Source organism: Falco peregrinus, chromosome 5, assembly GCF_023634155.1.
Source record: "Falco peregrinus isolate bFalPer1 chromosome 5, bFalPer1.pri, whole genome shotgun sequence".
NCBI lineage: Eukaryota > Metazoa > Chordata > Aves > Falconiformes > Falconidae > Falco > Falco peregrinus.
In genome coordinates this window covers 87,596,770-87,624,576 of record NC_073725.1, presented here as the reverse complement: position 1 = coordinate 87,624,576, position 27,807 = coordinate 87,596,770, and the positions used below count along the sequence as shown (strand labels likewise).

General features: G+C 47.8%; 1 protein-coding gene across 1 annotated transcript in view; it reads left to right on the top strand.

Annotated features, from left to right (window-relative positions):
• CACNA1H (calcium voltage-gated channel subunit alpha1 H) overlaps positions 1-27,807 on the top strand; it is a 253,864-nt gene that overhangs the window by 122,310 nt on the left and 103,747 nt on the right. Inside the window, 5 exon segments of the mRNA XM_055806425.1 lie at positions 4,730-4,841; positions 7,912-8,045; positions 12,771-12,868; positions 17,783-17,942; positions 27,139-27,454. Coding sequence (XP_055662400.1) covers positions 4,730-4,841; positions 7,912-8,045; positions 12,771-12,868; positions 17,783-17,942; positions 27,139-27,454 — 820 coding nt within the window.

The following is a 27,807-nucleotide window of genomic DNA, read 5'->3' as shown; positions in this document are numbered from 1 at the left end:
TCTTGCCCATGCAGAGGTATCTTCTGGCAACCAGAGCTCTTAATCCTCAAGCTCCTGGTCTTTTCCTGGAGTTGGTTTTAGTAAAACCCTCTGAAAAGCTGCTGGAGAGCACCGGCATCAGGACAGCATCAGCATCAGCCCTTGCACTAACAGCAGGTGGGGCCAAAAACATTTTGGGGCAGAGCCTGGTTTCTGTGATGCTACTTCTAAACTCAGGACTAGATTTTAGTGTAAGAAACTGTGTCAATCCTGCACACAGTGCTGTGCGGCCAGGAGCAGCCCTCCCCCCGGGGGGAAAGGGCTCTGCCACTCCCCAGCTCCTGCCTGAAGGGTGTCTGGGGGATTTGAGCTTGGCCCAGATACGCTTGAGATGTCATTACCCTGGAATTTGTGGCAGAGGAAGAAATATTAAGCAAATCTTTTGCAATTATCTTTGCCTCCAGCAGTTAGTCTAGATCTCCCCTTTGCATCTTTTGCTTTTCAAATCTCCTAGTTGCGAAGTTGGTTGCTTTTAAACTGGGTGGTGCTTCGGTGGCCTGGAGAGCAGCAGTTTCCATGGTAACTCAGAAGTACCCATTTTTGCAGAGTCACGGTTTTAGCGGGTCGAAGCCACTGCTGCTGCCGGGGGACCAGGAGAGCCCTAAGCCAGCCCTAACCCATCGCAGCTTCAGCATCTCCAGTGCCACTCAGGGTGTGAGCCAGAGCCCTGCATGGCTGAGCTGGGTGTCACCATCCCTCACCTTCCTTGACCTCCTGATGGCCAAAAAAGCCAGGCAGGGTGTGCAGCAATGCTGCAGGGTCACCCACGAGGCTGTTCTGTGCCGTGGGACTTCTGCCCCAGCCCCTTCTCTGCTATTTCTGCTGACACAGGCCCAGTGTTGGGCTGCTATCAGACTTTTTTCCCACCTTTTCCTGTCTTTCTCCTCTGGGTATTTTCCCAGAATTATTAGAATGGGACCTTTCTTTCCTGATGGGCATTTGGAAGTGGCCCAGCCTTCATGGGAAGGATGCTGCACAAAGGTGCTCTCTGTAATGCCATCCTGAAAAGCAGCAGCATCTCCCACCCCCCAGGGGTTTGCTTTGGGATGTATCCACATGGCTGCTGAATTCCGGGTGGCTTTGGGGGGCTCTAGGGTGTTAAATCACAGCTTTGGGGGCTCCTTGGAGCCAGGAGCCAGGAAGTGGGGAGTGAACTGAAATTCAATGAACTGAAATTCCCTTGAATATCTGTGTACCGGAGGGAGGGAGGATTAGTCCTGTTGGGGCAGACCACTCAGGGTAATCCCACTTTCGAATTAGGGATTTCACTGTCATTAATCAGATGTGAAAATAAATAGGGCAGGAGCTTAATGCCTTCGAGGGAGCCACAGGCACAGGAGGAGAAGGTGGGCTGGAAGGGCTGAGCAGGGACAGGACCTTTCAGCTCAGACCCCTTCAGCCGCATCCCTTCGGGAAGGGTTCGGGTATGACAGGAGGACAGGAGCATCCCCAGAAAATGTCTGAGCCCTGAGCAGGGGATTCCTCCTCCCTCCTCCAGCCAAAGCAAAACTGTTCCCTACAGTGGGTTTTCTTCCATCTTTTCAGCCTTTTCTTCAAAGGCAACACAAGTTTTCTTTTGTCTCCTTCCTTTCTACATGCAGCAGCATTGTCATTTCCATCTCACAGTCGTGGCTGAGCCTTGCTGACTACGCTGACAGCCTCTAAACACCTGTGACCACAAAGCTGTGGGACAGCCTTTCTTTTTCTCTTAGAAAATTAAAACAACTCTTCTGACATCCTGAAATACACCAAATTTGGCTTTGATGTTAGGTGGACAGGGGACAGTGGTGGTTCTGCCTGTCATTAAGGAATCAAGGCACTTGTTTCCACTCCAGTGACAATTCTTCTCCTGCAGGTGATTATTTAACCATAAAAAACTTAATTAGATCATTCAGAATAAAGGAAGGAAGTTTTTTAGAAATCTGACGAGCAGAGTGCCTGAACAAATGTCCGGGGTAGCTCAGCAGAACAGGGGCTTCATCCCACAAATATCTTCAGCCTTAGGCTTCAGTCACTCCACAGAAACCAAAAATCAGGGGCAGATGCCAAATCCAGAGGGCAGGCAGGTTTTCTGCTCAGAAAAATTTCTTTTTGAAATGTTTGTCATTTTATATCATTATGAGAGTGATCTGAGCAGCAAACAGGCACCAACCCAGAAGACAGAAGCACCTGGGGCATGGCAGACCCTGGTATCCATCAGGGTTTCCCATGCTCCTGAGGACTCCCTTCAGCAATGGGCTGTGCTTCTGCCTTTCAAGCGACAGATTCTTCCATATTTTTTAAAAAAAAGTCTGTCTTAATTGAATGTTGCCATCAAAACCGGTCCCTGCTGATGATTCACTTTTGACAAATCAGTGTTTTCTAATGGAAAACAAAATCTAATTCTTGATGAGTTCTGCTAGAAACAGGGGCTCAGGTGGTGAGGAGCAGGATGGAGAACAGGAACACGACCAGCAACCCTTGGTGGATGGTGGGTCAAAAGCCTTATCACCTTGTGGTGGGGAAAAGCCTACGTTGTACACTTCCCCAGTGCTGGAGCAGCAGGGGATGGAGTTGGCACAAGCCCATGATCAGTGTCCCAGGGCAGGAGCAAGGTTGGAGCAACCAGGCACAGGGCCAGTGTGCTCCCCTCCTCTGGGGGAAGCAGGAGACCTAATGCATCAGCGTAGTTACACCTTTTTTAACAGCTCAAAATACAGGTGCTTTTATTTTTTTTACTTTAGAGGGAAAAAATTATCTGCAAGTATAATAACTGAAATGAATGCAACTGCAGGCACCCTGGGAATAGCACAGGAGCCCTGTTTACAGGGAGTTCCACATGAATCCCATCAAGCAATGCAAATATTGTAAGTAGGATATGGCCACGGGTTGGGCTTTGTTTGGGTCCAGTGCAGGCTATTTTCTCTGTGGAGCAAGATCGCTACTCTGCATCTAATTAGGCAAAAGGGAAGGGCATCCAAACAGCCCCTAAAAAAATCAGAAAGAAATCATTGAAGGGAGGGAGGAATTAAAGTAAACCAATGTTGGTATTTCAGCAATGCACAAGTCCTCTGGGGCTGTGGCCATGAGCTTTGCCTGCTCCAGCTCCTTCTGCATCGCTGACAAGGTGACCTGGGTTTTTGTTTTAATTTGTTTATTTGATTTTATGCATTTCCATTTTAGTCAACTGCGTTTCCAAGTCTGATGTGTTTGGTCCCCAGCATGGGCTCGAAGGTGATCCTAGCTCTGAATTTTTAAATTAAGGCCCTCTCTAAAATGAGAAGTGGGTTGGTTGCAGGTTTTCAGGAAGCTGCAGGACCAGACCCTGCTGATTTCTCTTTTTTCTATTAATCTGGGTAAATGAGAGTGTGTATGCAAAAGGAGTTTGAGACTGCAGCCTTGTACACACCAAATCCTATGCTGCCATAAATCTTACACTGAACTAATAAAATGCCAGATAAAATATATCTAAAAGCAGCAGAGGTAAATACAGTAAGGGTTTTCTGTTCAGGTTTCCAAAGCAGAAGAACTGTTGTTATCAGAAATAAGACAATGTCTATGTGGTTCTTTCTGCATGATCCCTTGCTCACATATGTTTGTGTGTTTGAAAGCATAAGGGTTTATTCATACACAGATGTTTCCAATTATTTTCCTAAGAACAGATCTCTCATTCATGCTTAATTTGTGAAACTCCTATTTAGTTCTCCCAAGTCTTATTTTATTATTTTTAATAGTCATACCAGCAGCAGTAATCATAAGCTTTGGGCCTGTTTTTCAACAATCAAGTGATGCAAATCGCCACTTACTACATTGAAACTACTGATAGTAGTGCAGTTGAGCACTGGTGGGTCCTGTAAGAGCGTACGGTCTTCTGGGGGATTTTTGGTGCCTGGAGACATCCAGCCTTGAGCCCTTTCCTTCCCTTTCAAAGCCCGTGCTGTGCACCCTGGGTCCTGGTTTATATCTGTATCCCGACACGATGCCATCCTTGGTGCTACCAACTTGTGCCACCAGCTTGGCTTTGTTTTGCCTTCATCCTCGGTCATGATGTAAAACTCAAAATGGACTCTATAGATCCATGAGACTTAGAAACCAGGTAGGAATGAGGTAACCTGTATTCAGCACATGTTCTCATGACTCGAGACGGAAACCAGCAGAGAAACCTCGCTGGCTGGAGCAAGGAACCAGGCACAAGCCGGGTTTTCTGGTGGTGGTGGTGCCTGAATTAATTAATCTATCCTTGTCTTGCTTTCTTTAGCTTGGTAGTGAAAGAGTTAATTCTGGCAGACCTGTGGGGTGATTCACTGCTAAAACTCTTTGAGATCTGTAGATAAAAGTTGCTGTGGGAGGAGGACGGAGGCTGCTCTGCTCTCAGCTGCCCTGGGCATGCATGAAGAAGAGAAGAGGATGAAGTGTGTGGGACCTGAGAGGGAAAGCATAGCTGTGCGCCTGGTTGCACTTCTCTGGCTTTGCTGCTGTGTAGGAAATGAAAGGCATGGCTTGTTCCTTCATCTCAACAGGAGCATCCTTTCCCAGGCCCTTTCCTCAGTTGCCAAAAACTTCAAACCTCAGCAAATCTGGGCCGTTTGGCTGTGTTTTCTTCTTTGCTTGTGCCAGGAGTGAAGGCTTTTTGATGTGTAAACAGCACGGTGCCTCAGCTCTCCCCCTCCTGACGTTGAAGTGTGTGCTCTCCTTAACACCTTCCTCTCACCTGGTTCGAGCACATCAGCATGCTGGTCATCCTCCTGAACTGCGTCACCCTGGGCATGTTCCAGCCCTGCGAGGATGTGGAGTGCCAGTCGGAGCGGTGCACCATCCTGGAGGTAAGGATCCTACGCAGCCCTGCTTGCCTGGGACGTGCGGGATGCAGGGGGGTGACCGTCCTGGGAGCTGGGACCCCCATCTTGTCTGTCTCCCCCCGGATCCAGCCATGAAAGCCCTTCCCATAAGGCTGATTTTCCCAATAAGCCACGCTTCGGCATGCAAAGCCTGTCCTCTGAGGGGACCTGCTGGCCCTAGATGCGACCCAAAGGCTGACTGATTTAGACTTACCCAGCATGATCCTTTCTCTACACATTTGATAAGGTTAGGGGGGCTGAAAACTGGGCATCCAGCTCCCACTGGAGGTGTTGAACACTTTTTAACTACAGGATGGCAAATGCCACAGGGAACCTCTTGCTTGCAGTTGGTCTGTTCTACCCCAGCCAGCTCACTGCCAGCATCTCTCAGATTGCTGCAGTCTGGTCTGTGCACTACAGCACTGGTGACTTTGACATTTACTTCCCTTCTTTATGAACACAATGGCACAGGACAAGGCCATGCCTGCTGTCCTCCACAGCAGAGCCCACCAGTTGAAGTGCTGCATTGCCGAGTGCCGGGTTAACTGCCCTTTGGGAAATGCATACCTGTACAGAGTTCACAGGCCCTTGCTGGCCATCCCAAGCTTAGTGGGGCATCACACTTGTCATTTCATCCTTCACTGTGTCCTGGCAATCCCCTCGCTGCCATATGCCCACAGGATTCATTTTGGAAGCACATCCCAGCATCATCTGGTGTGTGGGCTGCACCTTGGCGCTGGGCTTCCTGCAGCAACTCGGTTCTCAGGCTTGGAAGCAACTTTCCTTGTTTCTAGTGCATTACATCAACCTAGGCAGGGACTACTGACACGTGGTAGTGCTAGCAGGCTTGGTTCAGCTGAGTCCTGCATATATCTGCTGCTTTACTTCCCTTTGAGCATTTCAGCAGTACAGGAATGCCAGTGGGATCCTTCCAACCAGCTTCTCCTGCCTCTTGCAAAGGTTGTTCCAGAACTGCCTGCAAATGCCAGCAATAGTAGAGTTTACCATCAAACCCTCTTTCAGTCTTAGAAGAGGATCTCTTAAATGCAGAGCCAAGTAAACCAGTTGAGCTGAGAAGGCACTAGAGGTTTGTCACAGAACGAGATCAGTTTTGGAGAAAATGTTGCCACCAGCTGCATGCAGCATAGGGATCGCCTCAGAGGGTCAGGCTCAGGGTTGGAGTGGAGCAGGACCCAGAGGTGGATAGTCCATCTCCTTCACCAGAAAATGTCACACTGCAGGGAGCTGTGGGCTAAGCTGCCCCAGAGAGCCCATCAGAGGGTGTCCGATCTCTCCTGAAAGGTTTCACTCCCCATGCCTGCTGGTTTTCTGCATGTATACGCCCACGTGGGGCTTTGGGGGATGCCAATCCCTGCCAAAATGTCCAGGCAGACAAAGTGAATCCTGCCTGGACAAGGAGGTGACATTATTGAATGCTTATTATTCGCTTCCTTTTATTCATAATTTAATCAGGTTGCAATCACACGATTTGCATGGTCTGTTCTCCCCAGAATAGATACACATAACAGCCTGCAAGGAGCCCAGGCACCAAATCTGTTTCTAATACAGGCTGAATGATGACAACGTATTGAGTATATTTGCAAAACCTGAAGTGTTATCCTGATGCATTTGCAGGCAGGAAAGGGTTGCAAGTAAAGCCATCATTATCCCTTACCCTGTCACAGCTTGCAGCAGGGAATGAAAGCCAGAACATGAGGTAGAAAACCTGAACTTCTTTCTGGAGGTGTTCAGATGCCAGATATTAAATGAACTGAAATAATGGAGCAAAACTTCTGTGTAGTTTAACAAGGGAAAGGTTGGTTGATAAAGCCAACAGCCAGAGAAGATGATGCTCACACACAGCCACGCAGAGGTACATGGATGCGCAGTGGGAACTTGGCTTCCATGTGGATGCTTTGTTAATTTTACCATTAATCCACTCAGACCTAAAAATGGAAGTGTCAGAGACACAATAGCAAACAGTATAGTCATTAAGAGAGTGGTTTGGACAGCAGCAGTCATGTCTGTAGATCGAGAAGTTCCTGTGCTTTACCAATTCTGTCATTCAAAACAACAAAGCCTCTGCACATGATTTACGAGCAATCTGTATCTCCCGATGTTCAAGTTTACAGGCAACATGTAGAAGAATATCTGCAATAGAGTCTATTTCATGGTATTTTCAAGTGCATACACATTTCATTCAGGTACCTATAGTCTCCAGGAAGACTGGAGAAATCACAGCTGTCCAACTCCCCACTACCCTACAGAAATCATTCTTTAAGTAAAGGCTGAGGCATGTTCTATAGGGCACCAATGGATTCAATTACACACCTTTATTTTCTCTTGTTCTCGCAGTAATCTAAACCCCAAAATTTTGGCCTTCATCAAGAGACTCCTGTGCTGGGCACACAGGCTTGCCAGAGGGATGCCCTGAGCCTCTGCACCACAAGGAACCACTCCAACCATTCCTTGCATGCAGCAGAGCTGCCTTTATAGTTACTGCTTCAGCCTCTGCTTGATGTGCCCGTTCACTCCCAGCTGTGTCTGGGTCCATGGGTAGGAACCTTGATCCCTTTGGGAGTCCTGAAGGCATCAGAGGTGAATTACATCTCCCTATTAGATGGGACAAATTCTTTCTAGGAGGTATGAGCTGCCCAGTCTGCAGACACAGCTTCCACTGCAAGTTGCTGAGACCTCATGGACCCAACCACAAGTTGCTGTTGGATGCATAGGCTTTAAATGCCAAGAAAAACACCCAACCTGTACAACAGCCACGTCTTTTATCTTTGCCGGTAGATTAACAGAAGCTGCTAATGGTTCCCAGGCAGTGGGCTGACCCAGGAGCTATGCTCAGGGGTTGCCGTCACCCATCAGGTATGGCAGGTTTGATTTCTGAGTTCAGTAGGTGGCACTTTGGTACCAGGGCTTTGCCTTGCAGCAGCTGCCAGGGTGTACAGAGTACCGCTGCGGAGGGAGTGCTCGCGTCTCTGCTTTCCCTTTCCCTGATAAGAGAGCACAGCAGAACTGACTGTAATAATCTTTTACTGGTCTCCAGGCATTTGACGACTTCATTTTCGCTTTCTTTGCGGTGGAGATGGTCATCAAGATGGTGGCTCTGGGGATCTTCGGGCAGAAGTGTTACCTTGGAGATACGTGGAATCGCCTGGACTTCTTCATCGTGATGGCGGGGTCAGTAACAAAACCTCATAAATTTGTTCTTTGCAGTGAAGGCAAGAAGTCCCCAGAGAGCCAAATCTCTAGGTTGTCCTGGCCAGTATTCATAGCATCTTGTGAGAGCTGCCAGGCTCAAGCCAAGGCAAAGTCTCATAAGGCTCATTTGGTGTCGCCTCTGGCAACCACACCAGATGATGGGGTGGGGTATGCATGTCAGGGCAAAAGCCATCTGCTTTTCCATGGCAATCTTTTCGCCAGTGTCATCTCTGTCAAATCAAGCACACACTGATCTAGTCCTTGTGATGGCCAGAATGTTCCAGTGATCACGATTAAGACTGCTGTCTCCAGAACAGGCGGTAAAATATAGCAGCTCAGCCCCACTCCTGCTATGTGACACCATTACTGAGGCAGAGAGACAGAAACTGGCCAAACAAGGAGAACCTAGCCCAAAAATTGGTTCAGAAGTTTGAAATCCCAGTGGAAGAAGCTAGCCAAAAGTTGACCCAAATTACAAGTGCATGCAAATGCCTCCTATAAACTTCTCTTAGTTACATTTTAACACCGTCTCCTACAGCTTCTTGCTTGTGCAGGATGTGTTAATAAACAGATATAAGGAAGATCTGGGTGCTTTTGACACCAGTTCCCTCACACCCATAGGGGAAAACTGAGTGGACTAAAAGCTTGGCAAGTCTAAAACTTTCTTCTATAAATACATGGATTTTAGAAATGCCAGGCTCTCTTACCTGCTTAGTATACCCTAGAAAGGGACAGGCTGCTTTAATTACAGAGCTCTGCCTTATTTCTGAATTCCTGAGTTTATAATGACCAGCCTGGGGTTAATTAGAACATTCCTGTAATATGTTGGGGCATTTTTACCCTTACATTAGTGATGTACAATCTTCACTGCACTAATGGAGTTTTGTTTTGCTCCATGTTATTTGTCTTGAATACAATTAGGAATGGCCTTACTGGTTTGAATAAAACATGAGGTCTCCTGAGCAGAGCTTCCTTTGAACCCATGTGCAGTTACAGCCCAAGAAAGAACAGCAGGGACAACAAAAGGAGCAGTTAATTATTTTTCTTTCCAAAGCGCTGCAGCATTTAAGCCAGAAGTAGCAGGAGAAGAACAAGGCTGTGGTTGCAGGGGGAACTTGGGATCAGAAATCTGCCATCTGTAACCAGCGTGCCAACAGTGTTTCCCCATGCTGAACCTGCAGGATGAGCTCTCCTGATGGGCATGCAGAGATTCCCCACATCATCGACCAGATCATCCCAGCAAAGTGGGAGGATAAAATAGCACCTGTGGGCAGAAAGGCTGAGCCCTCTGCTCATACCGCGGAGCCAGGTTTGGCACCAGGATCTTTATTCACTAGCACCTGGGACAAGGGGGAAGGTGGCTGGTGAGTCGATGGGTAGTTTTCCAGTGTATTTCCCCACCCTCTGTGGCTGGAATGTGTTTGAGAAGAATGAAAACAGCAGAAGCACCAGGAGACCTCGATGGGAAGCCCTGCTGCCAGTCTGGCGTTACTCAGGCTGAAGATGAGAAGAGGAACAGCCCTTTCTCTGGCTGATCCTGGGCCATCTCCAGATGATTCACAGGGCATACCTGTGGCGTTATTGCCCATCTCTCAGAAGAGAGGCTGTGCTGGCCACTAACACTGGTGGAAGGCAAGGAGGAGCTGTGTGATGGGCTGGGGTTCTTCACCTCTCCCACTACCACCAGATCCAGTGTCTGCTCCAAAAACTGGAGGTGGTTTTAGCAGGGAGCACACGACTGGAATAAGAGTTGCTTTTTCTAGCAAGTGGGTGGATGTGTTGAAGTTATTCTGAGGCTTTTTCTGATAAGAAGGGAAGCAAGTGATAGGCAGTGCTGCCTGCTTTGTTTGTCCCATTCGGTCTCCTCAAATAAGCTGATTTGGCTTATTAGCAAGTACACCAAAGAAAGCGGAGGGTAAGCCGGGAAACTACAAAATAAACATATCTTCTGCCTCTAGCAACAGATTGTGTCTGAAGTTTGCTCTAGCACTGAAAGGCCTTTAATGTTTTCCTTGCCTGAGAAATGTACCCAGGAAAATTTCAGACTGAATGGAGCTTACAACTTTTCAATCTGTCCAGCAGCCAGGTTGAGAGCATTTCTTGAGCATCAAAAATGTTGTCCACAGGATCTGAAACCAGAGACGTTCCTTGTGCCTCAAGTCCCTGTAGACTCTGCAGGCTCATATGATATGCTTTGGACATCTTTAACTTGACAGCTGAAGGACTGGAAACCGTTCATGGCAGAAGACATTGCAAAGGCTTGTGCCTCCTTCTTTTTAGTACCCAGAGGCTGTAGAGAATCACCTACCAAATGCCAGTCCACCCAGACCTCCAGTCCCTGCATAACCAAAATTTCCAGCTCCAGCAAGTTTCTGTTGGGCATTCCAGGGTATTCTTGGTTTACAAGTGTGATATGAGAACAACACCCTAAGCCTGGCTTTGACAAAGGCACCTTTGACTTTTTCATGAAGGTTTCAAATGTTTTCACTACTTGGAGAAGGTCTAATCTGGAATCCATCAAGTGTTTCATGTTGGCTTCGGTGGGCAGTGCAGATCCCCCTGAGACTTACTTTCAAATCCTAGATGGAGTATCACAGAATTCCAAATTATCAGGTTCAGAAAGTCTGTTTTCTAGGTCAAATCCTGAATTATTCATCTTTTATCAGCCCCATTGAAACTCCAAGGGCCAAGTAAAAGTGTGGCCCCTGGAGTTGGCCCTTTAATATGCTAATAGTTGCATGAGCTCTCTGGAGTACAAAACCAGCTCCCACTGGGGCATTTCATACTCCTTTTACATGCTATTAGTAGTTCAAAAACTGTATCAGTTACACTAAAATTCACTTACTCAGCCACCCGATAAATTGCAAGTGTGTTGTATTGGGACCACGCCAGCAAGCAGATTCAGGCTTCAGCACTATTCACTTCAGGGACTTTAAACAATGCTTTGTCTATTCCTGCAAGGTCTGTTTAGAGCAGACACCTGGGGCTGGCTCCAGGCCCCTCATTGCAGGTGTGAACGGGCATTTCCGATGGCTTTCGCGCTGGGTGGTCCTTCGTGCGGCTCTGGGCTGCTTCCCACTGCTCTGCTCTGGCTGCTTAGTGAACACATGTTAGATTTAAAACCTGTTTTTGTGCCGTGTTGAGTTTTAAAGCTATTCATCATGTCCGGCTCAGCTCCTACGTACAAGCTTTAAGGTGGTTTTGATTTATAAAGACTCACTAACTACTTCAGGGAAAGAAAAAAAAAAAGAAAAAAAATCTCTGGAAGGTTATCACCAAAACCAACTCAAAATCACCTTGGCCTCTGCATGGCAAATTAAGGCTAACAGGACAAAGTCACCTCAGTGCAATGCCAATGATATCACAGGCTTACACCGAACAGCTTCAGGACAAAGACGAAAGAGAAGCAAACATCAGAACATCTAGATATTCCCAATTAAACTTTGTAGAGCAGGGCAGGCATCAAATACGGAGTGCAAGGCTCCAGCAGAGCAGAGCATGGGCACACAGGCAATTATGTGCCTGAGCAAGGCTGGCCCGAAACCAAACCTCCCTGTGCTGTTGCCTGAAATCCATTCAGCTGTTGCTTCAGTCCATTCGGCTGTCGCTTCTTGATGGCACGTAGCAATTTTGGTCCATCCCGGCTGCAGGATGCTTCAGCTGCAAGATCTCTCTTTCCACTGAGGCTTCTGAAGTGCATGGTTGCAGCAGTTCAGCTCGTATCTGCCTTCCTCCTTCGATATCTGTTTGTTTATTTTAAAAAAACAAAGCAAAACAAAAGCTCTTTCTCCATGGGATCCAACAGCTTACTCGCAGGGTTGCTTTTGATGCTGTTATGTTATTTGAACAGGCGTGGTGAGAGATTTGTGACATATTTACAAGTGCTTCCCTGTAGTCAAACTCATAAATTGTAATTACAGCCATGCTAACTAGCCATAACCCCATTAAAAAAGCAACACTACACACATTTGCCACTCATTGCTATAAAAGAGCAAGAAAACTGACTTAACATCCTTCCCAGCCTGGGAGAGAAATGTTTATGTGAAATGGAGATGGAGCATGAAAAAGAAAATGTTCCCTATTCTTAATAGTAAAATGGAAACCAAACTACTTCAACATCATTTGTAGGCTTGATTATTCACATTTTTGTCATAGGGGGAGAGATAAGCTGGTGTGAAAATACGCTGGGGTGCTAGTAGGGGGTGTAATATCAGAAACATCTTATTGACTTGGAGCTGCATGGAGCTATGCAGTAATCTCCCTGGGAATGCCGTGGATGCGCTGCCAGCCAGAGTGTGATAAGCTCATGGAAAAGGAGAGCAACAGAGCTGCGGAAGCTGAGCAGATGGTCAAGGGCTTCCCCTCTGCCCCAGTTTCTGTGGCCCCAACTTTGGAGCTCCTTGTCATGCCAAGTCCTGCTTTCTGGTGTGTTAGTTGTGCCTGCAGCCCATTAGCCCAGGAGCACACCTGCCTGTCAGCCCCTGCACCATTGCTGCTCCTGTGGGTATTTTCAGCCTCTTAGACGCTGAAATATCCCTTATATCCCCTATTGACAGCATGATGCACATCATGTGCTGCAAACACATGGGTGATGACTCCCAGAACATGCAGGCAGCAACAGCCCCAACCCCAGGCAGCCCCAGCACCCTCATGCCCAGACAACGAGCATCCCACATCCTGACGCCTTTCCTCTTTCCCCTGCAGCATGATGGAGTATTCTCTGGACGGACACAACGTGAGCTTGTCTGCAATCCGAACCGTCCGGGTACTTCGGCCACTACGAGCCATTAACAGGGTCCCAAGTAAGTCACCCCTTTGGCTGCACCACAGCCACACAGCTGCAGCTGGGGCTCTCCTGGCTCACCCCCCGGGAAAACCAGGGGGTTACAGCTACTTCAGCTAGCGTTGTCTGCTAAACCTTGCAGCAGTAGCCTACTCTCCTGCTGCTGAGAGCAAATTCATTTCTTTTGATTTTGAATGGTAATTCAGAGATCATGTATTATGATTTTCAGTGTTAGTAAAGGGCAAGTAGATTTTATACCTGGGGGGTGGAATTTTTGTGGCTGTTTTCCATTTTCATGAGTTCTTTGAGGCAAGTAACTCTCTGCTCCTAGTGTAAAGTAAATAATGAAGTCCCTATAAAGAAAGGGGAAAGGTCAGTTATAAGAAAGATCTTCTTGCTCTGGATGGGTTCATTTTCCCCTCTCAGCTATTTAAGGTCTTTCCATTTCTTTGTGTTCAGGATTAGAAGTGCAGCAGCCTCTGTTGCTGGTAAAATACCACAGAGGGTCTGCTGTCATGCAGAACAAAATTAGGTTCATCCATGATAGAAAGTTCAAGTGGGCCCTAAATCTATTTTCAAGTGGCTTCAGCTGCTTGTCTTCTAAATCCAATTTGAAAAATGAACCAACGAGTTGAAATAATTTCCTGCTGGAATCAGCTGTCTGCTGAGCAATCTTTTGCAAGGTACTAATTTCATAGTGCTTGCATCATTTTTTTAACCAAAATCCACTCAATCCAAAATGCAACAGCATTGTATGGAAATCATAGAGGTTCCTTGTAAAAAAAATGACACAGTTCCACTGGTCCTCGCTGAACATCCTGCCTAGATTAATTGCCAATCATGTCTGCACAGCTAGGCACAGCAAAACAAACTCCTCCAGAAGGGCTTTGGTTCCAGTACCTCAGATGAACATGCAAAGGAACAGAACAGATGGATATTTACGCACAGGAGTCTTTGAAGTTTCTCTCTGAGCTCAAATTCTTCAGGATTTTTCTTTTAAAAATAATAATAAATCTCTACATTCAACAGTGACATCATTAGAAGTTAAAAACAAGGCAAAAAGAAATGAGAGGCTAAAAGGGACAATGAAACCCACCGGGGCTTTGTTTTCCTAATGAGGTTTTGTTACCAGGGTATTGGAGCAGCCGGAAAGCACAACAGAAAGTTTTCCTCCAGGATTTTGAGCATGGTGGCTGCATGGCCTCGCTGGGATGGGGAGGAGCAGAGGGACGCTGGCACGTGCTCAGCTCAGAGCTCTGCTGAGGCTTCAGGCTGGGGTGAGAACCAGGCTCAGAAGTTATTTAAATCCACAAAGCCCTTTGTAGCTCTCCCTTGAAATAGTGGGAGTCTCAGGCTGGGACTCAGCTGGGCTGAGAGCAGAAGCCATGGGAATTTGAGGATTTACATGCCTATTAAACCGAGGCCCAGGGATCCAAATGCCTCCAAGTCTAGGTGAAATTTTGATCTAGGTCCAGCTTGTGTTTCTTTCCCTTAGGAGTCTGATATTGAAGCTTTGAAGTAAGCCTTTTAGGCTGTCTTCTGCTACACTTGCCATTTGGATCTTTTTTTTTTTTTTTTTTCAAAAGACAGGCAATAGAAAATATTCAATTTTTTGTTAATAGTATGTGAGATTAGATCCAAAGAGCTCAATCCATGTTCGGAGTTGAGTTGCCCAGCTTGATGAGCAGCTAGGCTGATCTTACAACACTGCCCGTGTCTTGAACAAGTGCCAGGGCAGGATTAGTATTCTTAGAAATATCTCTGTTCCTGGAGGGCAGATAATCACAGCCTTTACTTGTTTATGAGACACTAACTCCATACACTTTTAACTTCTGTACTTTTACTGATATAATCCAGGGTGTGCAGAGAATGGATAGTGACAGCCCTCTATTTTGTTGTATTTTTGCAGTTCCCAGTAATAACAGAGTTACATTTCTAGTCTTTGATCCATGGGCATGCTACAGCTTAGCCTGGGGCTGACCTCGGACATCCACCTTGCCCCAGCCAGCGGTGCAGCTGCAGGTCGCTCAGCCCCATCCGTACCATCCCCAGCACCAGATCAGCAACACCCCCCTGGCCACCGCACCGCTGGCAGGAGCCGGGTTTTTTGGCTCAGTGGCAGTCACAAAAGGATGTCGAGCAGATACAAATTACAGCTAGGTCAGAAGAGATGAGCCTGGTGTTCAGTCACAGCACAGGGGAAGCAAGAATCTATGAGAAATAGCCTGGCAATTTATCCCTGTGATGCCTGGGCATTTTCCTGGGTTCCAGCCAGTGCTATTAGCTCTTCGCTTCCAGGCACAATAAATTCACCCGCAAGATTATTTCATTTTTATTTTATTTGTTAAGAAAAGAAAGGAGAACCGTAGCCAATAAAAACATCATCTCTATTAGAAATTATTTTTTGAAAATGACTGGAAAAATGTAATTCCTGCAATTTGTATGTTTGGCAGGAGATGCAGTAAGGGGCTTTTTTGTAGTAGTGGTCACTTTTTTCAAATCCATTTCACTGCTTTATTTTTATTTTTCTACTATGTTGTTTAAACCAGGCATCACATGGAATGGGAACGAAAAGAAATGCTGATCCTCATTTCAGCCTAACCGATGCTCGTGCTCTTTTCCCATGGCACACTTGACATTCTGCTGAGAGCCCAGAGCACCCTTAGCGGATAGCAAACAGATGGATTCAATCTCGAGAATGGTGCCACTAAACAACCCAAAATACCAAAAGTAGCTGAGCGGAAAAAAGTTGTCTGGCACAGAGAGATAAATTTTAACCATTTTTGGAAAAAAAAAAAAGAGTGAGGATATTGGGGGTGGGGGGGTGGTGTGCGAAAAGCCCAGCATCATCTTTCCAGTGGGAATTAAGTGAGCCTTTTCTGTTTTTCCAAAATAGATTTGCAAGGCGAGTCTGAAGGGCAGTGCTGTGGGATGTGCTCCTGGGGGGCTTACTGTGACAGCACATGTTGGGAACAAGCATGACAAAATCAACCCACTGTTTGCCTCCTGCTCTGGGTTTCCCTCTGCACTTGGAGCAGAGGCTGGTGCTGTCCCTGTGGCTGGCACCGGCATTGCGGTTACAGGAGATGGCAGGGATGCTGGCTGCCATCCCACACCACCCGTGGTGCTTGCTGCCACAGCCTGGCTGCCGGTGCCGTGTCCCTTCCCCGCAGGGTGGCATTGGCGCCAGGGCGGCACCGGGATGGGGTTTGGAGAGCAGCCGGCAGGGCTGGCATGGGGCTGGGCGCCAGGATCTCGGCTCTTCTGGAGAGGCACCCACTGCCGGCGCCAGCAGCAGGGAGCCGTGCCGGAGCCAAGACGCAGCTGGGCATGGAGACCTTGAAAGGCTCTTGCCCTGCGATGCAGAGGTTATTACTCACACCTAATTATTTATTAGTGCAGACTTCTTGGCCAGGGTAGTTTATCCACTCATGCCATGCTGACAAGGTAATGTCAGCTTCAGCCCTGCTTGGCTGGGTTGCATTTCCGCTGGCAGAGCGACATGAGGAGGAGGGTGTAGCGGCACGATGGGGCTCAGCATTGCCTGCCGCAGCCTGGGAGGTGCCAGGTCAGATGGGCACTTCTCTCCTGGAGACCCTGCTCCTCCCAGCACCCATCTCTGGGGTCTACAGATGCCAGGCTGCAGCCCAGCATCATCACTGAATTAGCAGGAGAGGCATCAGGTATGACTTGGGAGCCGGCTGAGGGAAGAAGCCAGTGTAGAAATTGGTGGGGGAAGAGAGACAGTGTCAGTGTAAACGTGGCTCTGTTCAAATGGGATGAGTGGTGGAGAGCAGCATCCTGCTAGGGGAAATGAACAGGGAAAAGACTCCATGCAGGCAGGCAGGAAAAAGTGTTTGTAGATCAGAATTTTCGTGGGATAAAATGCCTCCAAAGGTGGCAATTTCGCCTTACCCAGCAACCACTTTGATTTCCACCATGCCATAAACTGGAGCCCTGCTCTCTGCTGAGTGCCGGCACCCCAAGGCTTGGTTGCTGGCTTTGTTCTTTGCTATAATTTAGTATTTGCCTTTGCCTCTTCCGCTTTTCATTAATTCTCCCCTCATCAGTTATCAGATGTTGAAATGATGGCTGGTCAGTGTCTCAGAGGTTCATTTAACCTCTATTGAACTACTGAGCTGCAAGTCATTATTCACCTTTTATTCTTGTTTTATCCTTGAGTTTAAAGGTGCCCTGATGTGTGAGACAGAGACAGGGCAGCCCTCAGGTGCCAGCCCAGTCCTTGCCTCCTTGCCCACTCTCCCCTAGGCAGCGATGCTGGGAACGTGCTGAATGGGAATTCAAGTGTTAGCTGAGGCTCTGCAAGGTTGACTCATTCCTCAACAAGAAAGAAACATTTGCACAGTGCTTTCCCCCTCAAAAAAGTCAAATTTTCCCTTGCCTTCCCTGTTTGGCAGTCCTGTAGCCAGCAAGGAGAGGAGTCCTCTGTGGAAGAGGAGGTGTCCAGGGAGGATGCTCAGAGAGCAGCCACAGCTATCATCCTACGCGAGGCTATGTATTGTTTAGGGGAACAATTTGTATGATTCATGAGAGATGTTCAATATGTTTATAGATATATATTTTGACAATTTCTTAAGAGGCTGATGGTTTGTGGAGGTGTTTCTCCAGGAAAGACTGTCTCACAGCTTTGCCCATGTTTGTGTGTTGTTGAGTACTGCGTTATTGAAAACATCCGAAAATCCCATCCTTAAGTCCACCCTCTGGAGATACGTACACTGTTTGTTCCCACTTGCTGCTAAGCCTTTTGCACTCTCTACCTTCCTTTTCAGCCTTAAGGCCTAGGGGAAAACGTAAACATCCCAATTCCTCTGCCCAGGATGCACTGGCTGCACAACCAAGCTGGGAATGGTACAGCCTTCCTGCTTTCCCCCTCAAAGGACTCCTCTGACCTGTTTTCTCCTTCTCCCTACAGGTATGCGAATACTCGTCACCCTGCTGTTAGATACTCTGCCTATGTTAGGCAACGTCCTCCTCTTGTGCTTCTTTGTCTTCTTCATCTTTGGGATTGTCGGTGTGCAGCTCTGGGCAGGGCTGCTGAGAAACAGGTGTTTCCTAGACAGGAATTTTGCAATGTAAGTACAGCAAAAAAATCTCCTCCACTTTTTCTGCCTTTTTCTCTCTCTCCCCTGCCAGAGAAAGCCCGGCGGTCAGCAGGGTTGGTGTCCAGCCAGGATGCAGCCAGGGCTGGATCCAGCAGCACTGTGGGTGAGAGCACAAGGTGGCCACGCTGCACAGCTGCAATGGCAGCTCTTAACTGGGCTGTCATCTTGATTCACAAGTTTCTTGACTTCAGGGCTCTGAGTCTGGCTAGGTACTTTTTGTATGAGAAAAAACACTTGTCAGCAAGTTGCTGAACGTTTGGAGTGGCTTTTTCTTGTTTTCTCTCTGTACCTGAAGGACATTAGTGGTTTGGATTACCTCTGTCTGAGGAAACTGAGATCCCTGATTCTGGGAATGTAAGGATTTAAACCAAACAAACACATTACAACTCTCCTAGAATTGCCAGTTCCCAAAACTGTACGGGTCTGGGAAGTCACCTAGCACACCACACCACCTGGCAGGGGCTTGATGAGGTGGTCTGCATGCTGGTGCAGACAGCACCATGGATATACTGCTGAAATACACAAATCTTTGCAGGCATATTAAGATAAGAAGCTTGGTGTGAAATGCATTAAAGACACTTGTACGCTGCTCTCAGTCTGGGACAGGCATCCAGGATGGGCAGCTCATTTGATCACCTGCTGGTTTTGACACAAAAATTAAGTTTTGTTTCTTCCAGTCTAGGCTGTTGCAGGGACCAGCATCCTTGCCAGGTGCTGAGGGTGCTAATAGGCCTTAACTGCCCTGAGGAGCCTCACCTGGGACTGCCACCCACACCCTGCCCATGGCCCAGGAGCTCTATTTAAGCTTAGCCTGGGGTACCCTGTTCTGGTTTGAGCTGTGCTGTTGGTGTGCTTGTCTCTAGCTTTTTGTTCTTGGTTTCTTTGGCTCCTGCCTGACTTCCCTGGATGGGTCCTAGATCTGGTATAAGACTTGCCGTGCCTGGGGCTTTGGATGGACCCTGCTGCTGGACCTGGGCTGTGCTCAGACTGTCTGTGCAGGTGCTGCTGGCACTGGGATGACTCTTGGCTCCTGGCTTATGCCCTGTCACGGGGCAGTCCAGCTCTTGCTGCTCCCCAGCAAACCCTCAGCATGATACTGAGCTTGGGCTGTTCTGCATTTGCCCCTTCAGAGGTGCAATGTAAGGACACACCTTAAAACCCGTCAGCACAACAAAAAGATCAAAACAACATGCAGCCTGCAAGCTTCCACAGAAAAGGGAGGTCTGCCTGGGAAAATCCTTCCAAAGGGCTCCTGTCAGAGACTGCTGGAGATGTCAGTGCCTCCGAGGTGAGGAAATGCCTGAGACCAGCTAATCTGGGCAATTCTAGCTCTCTAAGAGAAGATAGAGCCTGTAATTATATCTGTTTGTAATAATCTGCTGTCTACAACTTGTATTCCGTCTGGAAGACAAGCAGAGATTATCCCTCGGCTCTACCCCAGGTTCTGTTCTTGCTTCCCTGATTAGTCCTGTGGCTTTCAGCTCTCTGAGCCCTTCGCTGTACTGCAGACCATCTCTGATGATACTTACTCATCCCATCAGAGATGCTGAAGAGCAGAAAATCGATGAGTCTGTCATGTGTACACTTCTGCTCCTGCATCTAGCTGTGCCAACCTTGCAAGCTCTCTCCTGCATCCATGACAGGTATTTGCAGGTCACCAAGGCCCTCTCTCACTCAGAGTAACTCCTGAGCTGTCACTGAAAAGCCCGAAGAGTGGTGTTAAAGCTGTGCTTGGTGGCCTGGTTGCATGGGGAAGGCAGTGTGTGCTTTGAGCACAAGGAGTGCAGAGCTGTAATTATCTTCAGTGAGTCCCTCTCATCTCGTTGACCAGGTTTCTAAAATGCTGTGTGATTTCCTGCGAAGTAGAGCTTTTAAAATTAACCACAGGGGGAAAGGTTTGCGAAGTACAGATATTAAGCAGACTGTTATGTAATGGCCATTAGCAGCATCAAAAGCATCGCAGGATTTTCTTATCGGGGTCTTGGTCTGGGTCACGGAAGGCAAAGTCAGGGCTCTGTGTGCTAAGCCTCAGGAGCTCTGTTTGAAGGGACAGGAGGTTTGGAAGGGATCTTTTCCTTCCCACTTCACTGCAGCTCTGTGTTGGTTCTTGTGTCCCCTCCAGCAGCAGATAGTGGTGGATTTGGGTGGCTGTGGGCTATCCATTGCCTCTGCCCGATTCCTGTTGCTTGATGCCATGTGGTTGGGGTTATTGTGAACAAAGTTACAGCATTCCAGAGAAACGGGGAGAAATGAGTTTTCTGGCGTGCCTGTGGGGCAGCTTTGTTGCAGGACTGGGCTATTCCAGCTCTAGTGGTGATTGTATCAGCATAAAAAATGTGGGTTGCTCTGGTACCATCACCCAGACCGAAGCTACTGTCTTGGTCTGTGTTTTGCTGAGTTGGTTTTAGACCTGAGAAACCTGCCTGCAATGGACCAGTCCCTCCATTTCCAGCTAGAAGCTATCCCAGGTTGATTGGAGTTTGGTGTGGAAGTTTTGGTGAATCCAGATGGAGCTATTCCCATCTTTCCTGTCATTTGTTCTTCTGAATCCATAGTGCCAGGCATCGGGATATGGTTGACCCCTGCAGTGGTCTTTAATACCCAACAGCAAGTTGTATCAGGGGAAAAAGCATGGAGTGGCAGTACCAGGGAATGCATTTCAGAGTTGCATCTTCCTGCTGTTGTATAGAGGGACCAAAATATACAGCCTTGAGCCCAAGCTGGCAGGTCTTGGGGACCAGCAGCAAGATGTGGTCTGCCTGCAGACAGTATGGAGTTACAGGCAAAGTCAAGCTCGGGACTGGGTTGGAGTGGGTCCATCACCGTGTCCTCATACACTCCATCCCTGTGCCAAGCTGCTGTTTGGCATTGGTGCTGGAGAGCCCTGACCACCCATTCGCTTCCAGGGAGAGCTGCCAAAGAGAACAGAAACAATAAAACCTTTACCCAGGGGATGCAGGGCTAATGTTAAGCTCTGGGTTTGGTTAGAAGTAAATAGAGTAGCATTCTGCAGGAAAGGGGGAGTGAGATTCTGGTGGTTTAGTTTTGTCTACTAAGTCCCAGTGGTGGTGTCTTCAGTCTAAAATAGTGTTTACCACCCCTTCGGCAGGCTGCAAGGGGCTGGAGGATGGACAGGCATGCTGTGCACCCAGCTTGGGGCTGAGCAGGTGATGGTCCTGGCTCAGATCTTCTTTACAGCCTTGTGAAGGGGAAGACCCAAGTTATTGGTGGGGATCACCTTGGTGGGGGTGTCAAACCTTCCCAGATGGGAATAGAACTGCTTGAAAGTGAGGGTGAGCATCTGAACACAATCCAGGGTGCCAGGCAAGGAAGGGTCATAACCCCAAAGCTTTTCTGGAGAAAAGGAAGTGTAAGCTTGCTCAGAGACTGGTGATTCAAATATATTTTATCTGCTGCATGCTTCTTTGCACACTCACTGCCAGCAGCTTTCTGGGCCATTCAACTTTACAGCAGGCATCAGATGGAAGAGTTGACTTTGATTTTGCCATCATTCCTCTTCCTGTTGAAATCTTTTAAATCCCCCTTGAAAGTTGGCCGCTTCAAGTAAGGAAACTATTTTTAAATATAGTACATTCTGATAGAAATGTGGGGACTTCTTTGAGGTGCACTGAAAATACCTGCTTTCTCTCTCCCTTTGAAAATTGCACTGTTGCAATGCAGTATCATGCTGGAAGGAGGTTGTTTTATTAAGGACTCTCTTTGAGAGGTGACTTTGAAAGAATTACAGGCAGTTGCTGGGCTGTTGCAGTAGCAGGTTGGCAAACAATAAACTGGAGTGGGTCACTGCTGTTCAGGGCATGTGAGAAGCTGTCCCTGCCCAGCCAGCACTGGAGCCCAGAGCGGTGCTCCAGAGGGCCCTGGTGGCTCAGACACCTCTTTGCTTCCCCTGGCATTGCACAGCACTGGGGGACAGCAGCGCCAGGTTGGTCTCCACGGCTCTGTGAGCAAGTGCAGGAGATCCCTGGCAGTGGGAGCTGGAAGGGGAATTTCTCAAGGGCTTTTTGCATGGTCTGGTCTGTGAGGAAGGCTTGGTATGCATGCATGAGAATAGCAAGCAAAGCCAGCAGCTTATCTGTAAGATCTCCAGGATGTGTATGCCCCACGAAGCCCTTCTGGCTCCCTCCTGCCATCATAAGCTGCTATCACCATAAATAAAGGAACTGGTCACCCCCAGCTTGTCTGGGTTCTTGCTGCTGGGGCTGCTCCTTACTTGTGTGTTGTTACGCAGAGTACGATTTCCCCCCTCATGGAGCCTTTCGAGGAACTCAGTGGGTTAGAAGCAGGAGAGATGTGAAATGCTGTGTATTTATCTAATGCTGCAGGACAGTTATAATGTGAGTACTTCAGTCTTAATTAACTCCGTACCTGCTTGGCATTGTACTGCCTTTGGCTCCTTGGCTTTTGTAGAGCTGCGAGAAGGTGCAGACAGCCAAGGCAGACAGCTCTGAGTTTGTCTGAAAGGTACTTCTGAGTTCTGTTTAATTGCTCCTCCTGGCATCACTCTGTGCTGCAACGTTGGGTTGTCAGCAGGATTTCCTCCAGAGAGCAGCCTCTTCTTGGAGGGAATGGATCCTGCTTGGTGCTGAGTTTCTTCCACCTTTTCCCTTTCCTCCTCTGCTCCTCATACAGCTGTAGCAGGATTGTGTTCAGCACACACACACCGTACTCCAGTGGCTGTGGATGATGCCCTGCATGGGATGGTTGGGCTGGCAGGACTGAGCGTGGGGGAAGATGGAGCAGAGAATAATTGTTCGGCCTCCTTTGACAAGGGAGACAATGGACTTTCCTGCCCCACTGTTGTTCTTCCTGCACATGAACATGCCAAGGGACAGGGAAAGGAAAATACATTGTAAAGCTGCTGCAAGCCCAGAGAAAGATGTGCACTGGGCAGCTGGCTAAGAAAAGGGTGATAATCCTTTCTAATGTGATAACAAGATTCCTTCCAGGGCTTAGTTTCTCATGTCTTTGCCCCAGAGCACAAAGGTCTCATGATTTGTGGATTCATTACCATCAATAAGTTATTTGGACTATACCTGTTGGCAAGTAACAAGAAAGTCCAATCGGCCTTCACGTGGAGGTAGATGGTCTTGGCAGAGCAAATTGATTTATTTTGTGGATACTGGGGATTCCCTCATTCTGCAACAATTTCATTTTTCATCCTTGCTCTCCTTCCTTCTTTTCCCTTTTTGGTTTTACCAGAAAGGTCTTTAAGCAGAGGAACAAAGAGAAGGTCTTAAATTAGCAGTGCTTGCTGCCACTTGGTGTGTCCCTTCCCAACTGTACTTGGTGGTGGCAGAGCATCATGCATGTGTGGGTCCCTCCCAGCCAGCCAGGTGCTCGTGGTTACGCTGCACCTAGGGCAGACATGGAAGAAGGAAGGGTTTGAAAAGGGCTGTGCAGAAAGTGGCCCCATGTGACTGATTTTGGCCTGTCACAGGGAGGACTTTTAGTTTGTAAATTATTTTTGGGGGCAACTGCAAAAATGAGCAAGGCAGAAAAAAGGGAGGATAAGATCAGTTAGGCAGCAGCAAAAATAAATCAACCTTCATCCACTCTTTGCAGTCAAGCTGTGCTTTGTTTTCCTGGTTTTATTTTCCTCCCACAGCCACCAAAGTGTGTCGTTCTTTTGGTTCTCCAGACTGTGCCCGGATCTTCTCTACGCAGCTTATTAGATCACAGCCCAGGGCACTGTGTCTGCAGGCAGTATTTCTTCTTCAGCCCAAGGCTTCCTAAACAGTGACTCATGGGGAAACATGCAGCCTCTCAAATCTGTGTATGTGGCTTGTCAAGAGCCCTTCTAGTTGCAGTATGTCATGAACAGAGAACCATTGCGTGAGGGGGAGGTTGGTCCTGTAGGTTCCTGCAGCCTGGTTGCATTTCTACTCTCCAATGAAACTGGGTGCATGGGCTCCAGCAGAACTGTGGGCATACTGCACTCTGGCTAGCTGGGTCCCTGTCCAGCCTGCCTAGCTGGGGTGGGTGTATCTGGAAATCAGAGATCAGCTCTGGGGGCTGAAATAAAGATGATTAATCTGGAATAATGAATATGTGCCAGAGTCCTGCAGCTGGGAGGGCAGACAGATGTGGAGTCACGTGTGGCATTGAACGTTGTGTATATTGTGCCATGGTGGGAGAGGCAGCTCACAGGGGAGCTTGGGCATGAGGTCGGAGTGGAGCATCATGCTGGTGCATCAGCCATTCAGTCTGAGCACTTCTTCCATGGTCAGCATTCTTGGCACAGGCATGTGTGTGTCTGCATCTAAACATGAAACTGCTCCCAGGAAAGGAGCTTGTGCAGCCATAGCTGCTAATTACACAGTCATCCCTCCAGATGGTCCATCTCCCTCTGCAAGTCCGGCTTTGCTCTGGGTAGAATCCTAATTACACTGGCCCACAAGCTGTGGTGCGCTGAGCCTTCCTGTCCTGCCTGCTGCCAAAAGGTGTTTGTGATCAGGAGGTTTCTGCTGCTGGTGTTGTGTTGTTTCCAGGGTGGTGAAGGAAATAAGTTTTTGCTGAGGTAGTTTCACCTGGCTCTAGAGCAGGTTTTCCTGGAAGATCAGTTGTAGTTTAAAAGAGTATGTCAGCGGAGTGGCACATCCAGATCAGGGAGCCTTGGTCAGCATTGTTTTAAGGGAAATGAGAAAGAGCAAGGGATGTTCCTGAGATCACACAGCGTTGCTGCAGGGGCTGAGTGTTCAGTGTGTAGTTTCAGGGTTGCAGGTTACTGTCTGAGACTCACCTCTGTGGCTGTCTGTACTGCAAGGACCGGGGCTGGGCACTGAGCTGCCCAAACAAAGTTTCACATTTGCATGACTTGTCACACTGGGGATTTGAGAACTGCAAAGATCTGTTGAGCCTGAGCTGGAGGTCCAGGTGCTCTGATTAGACGGTACCAAATGAGACCTCTCCTGCCACCACCTTAGGGACTCAGAGTAGTTCTTTGACTGTAACCCACAAAATCCTGGTTTCAAGAGTGGCGAAGTCAGCCCTGGCAAAGCTGGGCGTACGCCAGAGTCCTGTGGCCATACTGCCTTGTGTATCAGGCAGTGCACAGCATAGTCCAGGCTTACTCTGGGGTTGTTAGACCCCTGTCGTCACCACCATTGATCCCGATGTCCTATTTGAAAGACTTCAGAGCTCCTGAGTACCTGCTGCTGAGTTCCTTGGGAGGAGGCTAGTGGGACATGCACCTATAGACTCTCCAGCCTGGAGGTTTCAGAGGCAAATGTCCTTCCTGGGCCTGGTGAGGCTGGCATGGTTCTGCCCTGGACTGCATTGTGTGTCGAGGTGCAGAGCCCTCCCAGAACCTCTGTGGGTGAGCAGGCTCAGGCAGGCCCTATGGCTGTAAGCAGAGATGTCCCAGGTGTGGTGAGGTCCCCAGCACATTTGAGGGTGCAGAGCATCTTTGCATCTGAACTAAGCCCCTCTCTGCATACTCACTGAGCCCAAAACAGAGCTGCCTCCCGCTTGTGAGTTAGAAGTCACTGCTCAGATGTCTCTTCTCCTCCTCCCTCTGTTTCTTCTCTCAAGTTCCCCAGCTGTCTCTGCCAAAATCTAGCACTCCCAGACTCATCCCCGTGCCTTGGTGTGTTTTAAGCCTTTGCAAGCCTTTGCAGTACCCCCCTCTGCGTGACAAACTCTGCAGGTTGTAGTATCTGATCTACTAGCAAACACTGTGCTAGGGTGACACTCAGCCTTTTCTTCAGCTTGTTTCATATGGAAATTTCCTCCAACTGAAACCAATTCGTGGGAGGGGAAGGACAAGGCTTTTAGGCAGTCTGGGAGGAAAAACATTTTTCAGGTTTTTCTTGCCTCTTGAATCTAAGGCATAGAAACCGGGAAGAAGATATTGCAGTTTTGTCTAGAAGTGTGGGTACACTGTGCAATGGGAGGGGAATAGCTGGTGAATACATTTAATTACCAGTGAACAATGCCCAATTCCTCTGATGAAATACTCTTGCCTATTCCTGAAGCTGGATGAACCCTCAACACCCATCTCAAGTAATTCATTGATGGAGGAGAACCAAATTCCCTGGGAAAGCTGTTCAGGGTTAATTTCCCCTCAGCTCTGCCCTGCAGCAATTGTTCTCTCAAAGTGCAATAGCTGAGTGACTCCTGCTTGACTCAAGGGTTTCGGGGAGCAATTTCAAGCAATTGTATGGAATAACACTAGTTTGGTACTCATTAGAGCCAAATGTTGGATACGTTCAGAAACAGATAGAAATACAGCTGTCCTGGCTTGGAGAATTACCTGCTTATCTTCTACCCATATCTCACTTGGTCGTATAATTGTGTATTGTCTTTTCCCTTATCTCCTGACTGATTATATCGCATCTTAGATCCCTGCAGCTCTGAACACAGCAGATAAGGTCGGCTCTAGGACTTTGCACCTTCTCATTTTGAATAGTGCTTCAGCAGCGTGTCAGTGGGTCTCACTAATACTAATCAAACAGCATGAAAAGTCCCAGGCTCAGTTTGCTCGCTGATCTGCCCCAGAGCATAGCTTGGGAAAAGGCACATCCCTGCTATGCTGCAATTAGAGCACTTGCTTATCTTAGCTGTAACAGAGCCATAAACTTTATCCAGGCCAATTAAATCAGATATGCAGTAAGCATACAGTTCCCATTAATGTGAGCTCTTAGTTTTTCTTATGTAAGTACAGAAGGAATTTGAGGTAGCCTGTGGCTGGATCTCTCCTTGTTAGTTCAGCTCACTCATCACAGAGTCATGCTGAGGGGCAAATTTATTGGAAAGCTGCTTTGCCATCAGCTTTTCTGAAGCATGTTCTGAGCATGAGAAGGGCTATCTTAGAATCCTTAGATAGAAAGAAGTTCCCTAGATTTTTGGGACGCACCTGGCCTGCTGGGATTTTTCTCTTTATACCCTCTCATTTCAACTTTCAGCTGCCTTGTTCACTTGGAAAAAAACTCAGGCTGATCTTTAACTGAAAGATCACTGGTGCCTTTCAGGATGCAAAAAGCTTTGCAGACAGAGGTAGGGGCTTGCTGTCCCCAGTCTGATGGGGCTGAAGGGCAAAGGAGAAATAACACACCCAAACCAGAAACAGAAACCAGTGCTTTTTAGCTGCTGCTGAAACAAGGGATGTATCATTTATTCTCATCCTTCTCTTTTTTTCCTCCTCCAGGACATACAACCTTACCTTCCTGCATCCGTACTACCGAACAGATGAAGCGGAGGAGAACCCGTTCATCTGCTCATCGCATCGTGAGAACGGCATGCAGAAATGCTCCAACATCCCAAACAGGAAGGAGTACAAGGTGGAGTGCACCTTGAGCATGGACTCCTACACCCCAAGTTTATACAACCCTGACTTCAGCAGCAGGAATGCCTGCATAAACTGGAACCAGTATTACAATGTATGCATGGCAGGGGATGTAAACCCACACAACGGAGCTATCAATTTTGATAATATTGGATATGCCTGGATAGCTATTTTTCAGGTAAGATTCTCATAAAGATTTTTCTGTTTCTTTTTGTTTTGTCATCTTTTGTTTGGAAAGATTTTGGTAGATGTGTCAGAGGAGAAAGGAATTCGCTTGCACCTGTGTGAAACTGCAATTAAAGACACAATGAGTAAATTAATCAGACAATAAGCCGCACAAATGTTGCAAGAGAGCATCTGGAGAGAACAGCCATTTTTTCAGTGCATTTTGGAAGAGGGGGGAAAAGACTTCTTGAGGCAGACAAAAGTATGGCAAGGTCTAGCACTGCAAATCAGACCTGGATAAATCCCAGGGATTTTTGAGAGTTAGGATCTTTATTGCTGTGGAATCGGGAAATGGAAAGTGTTGAT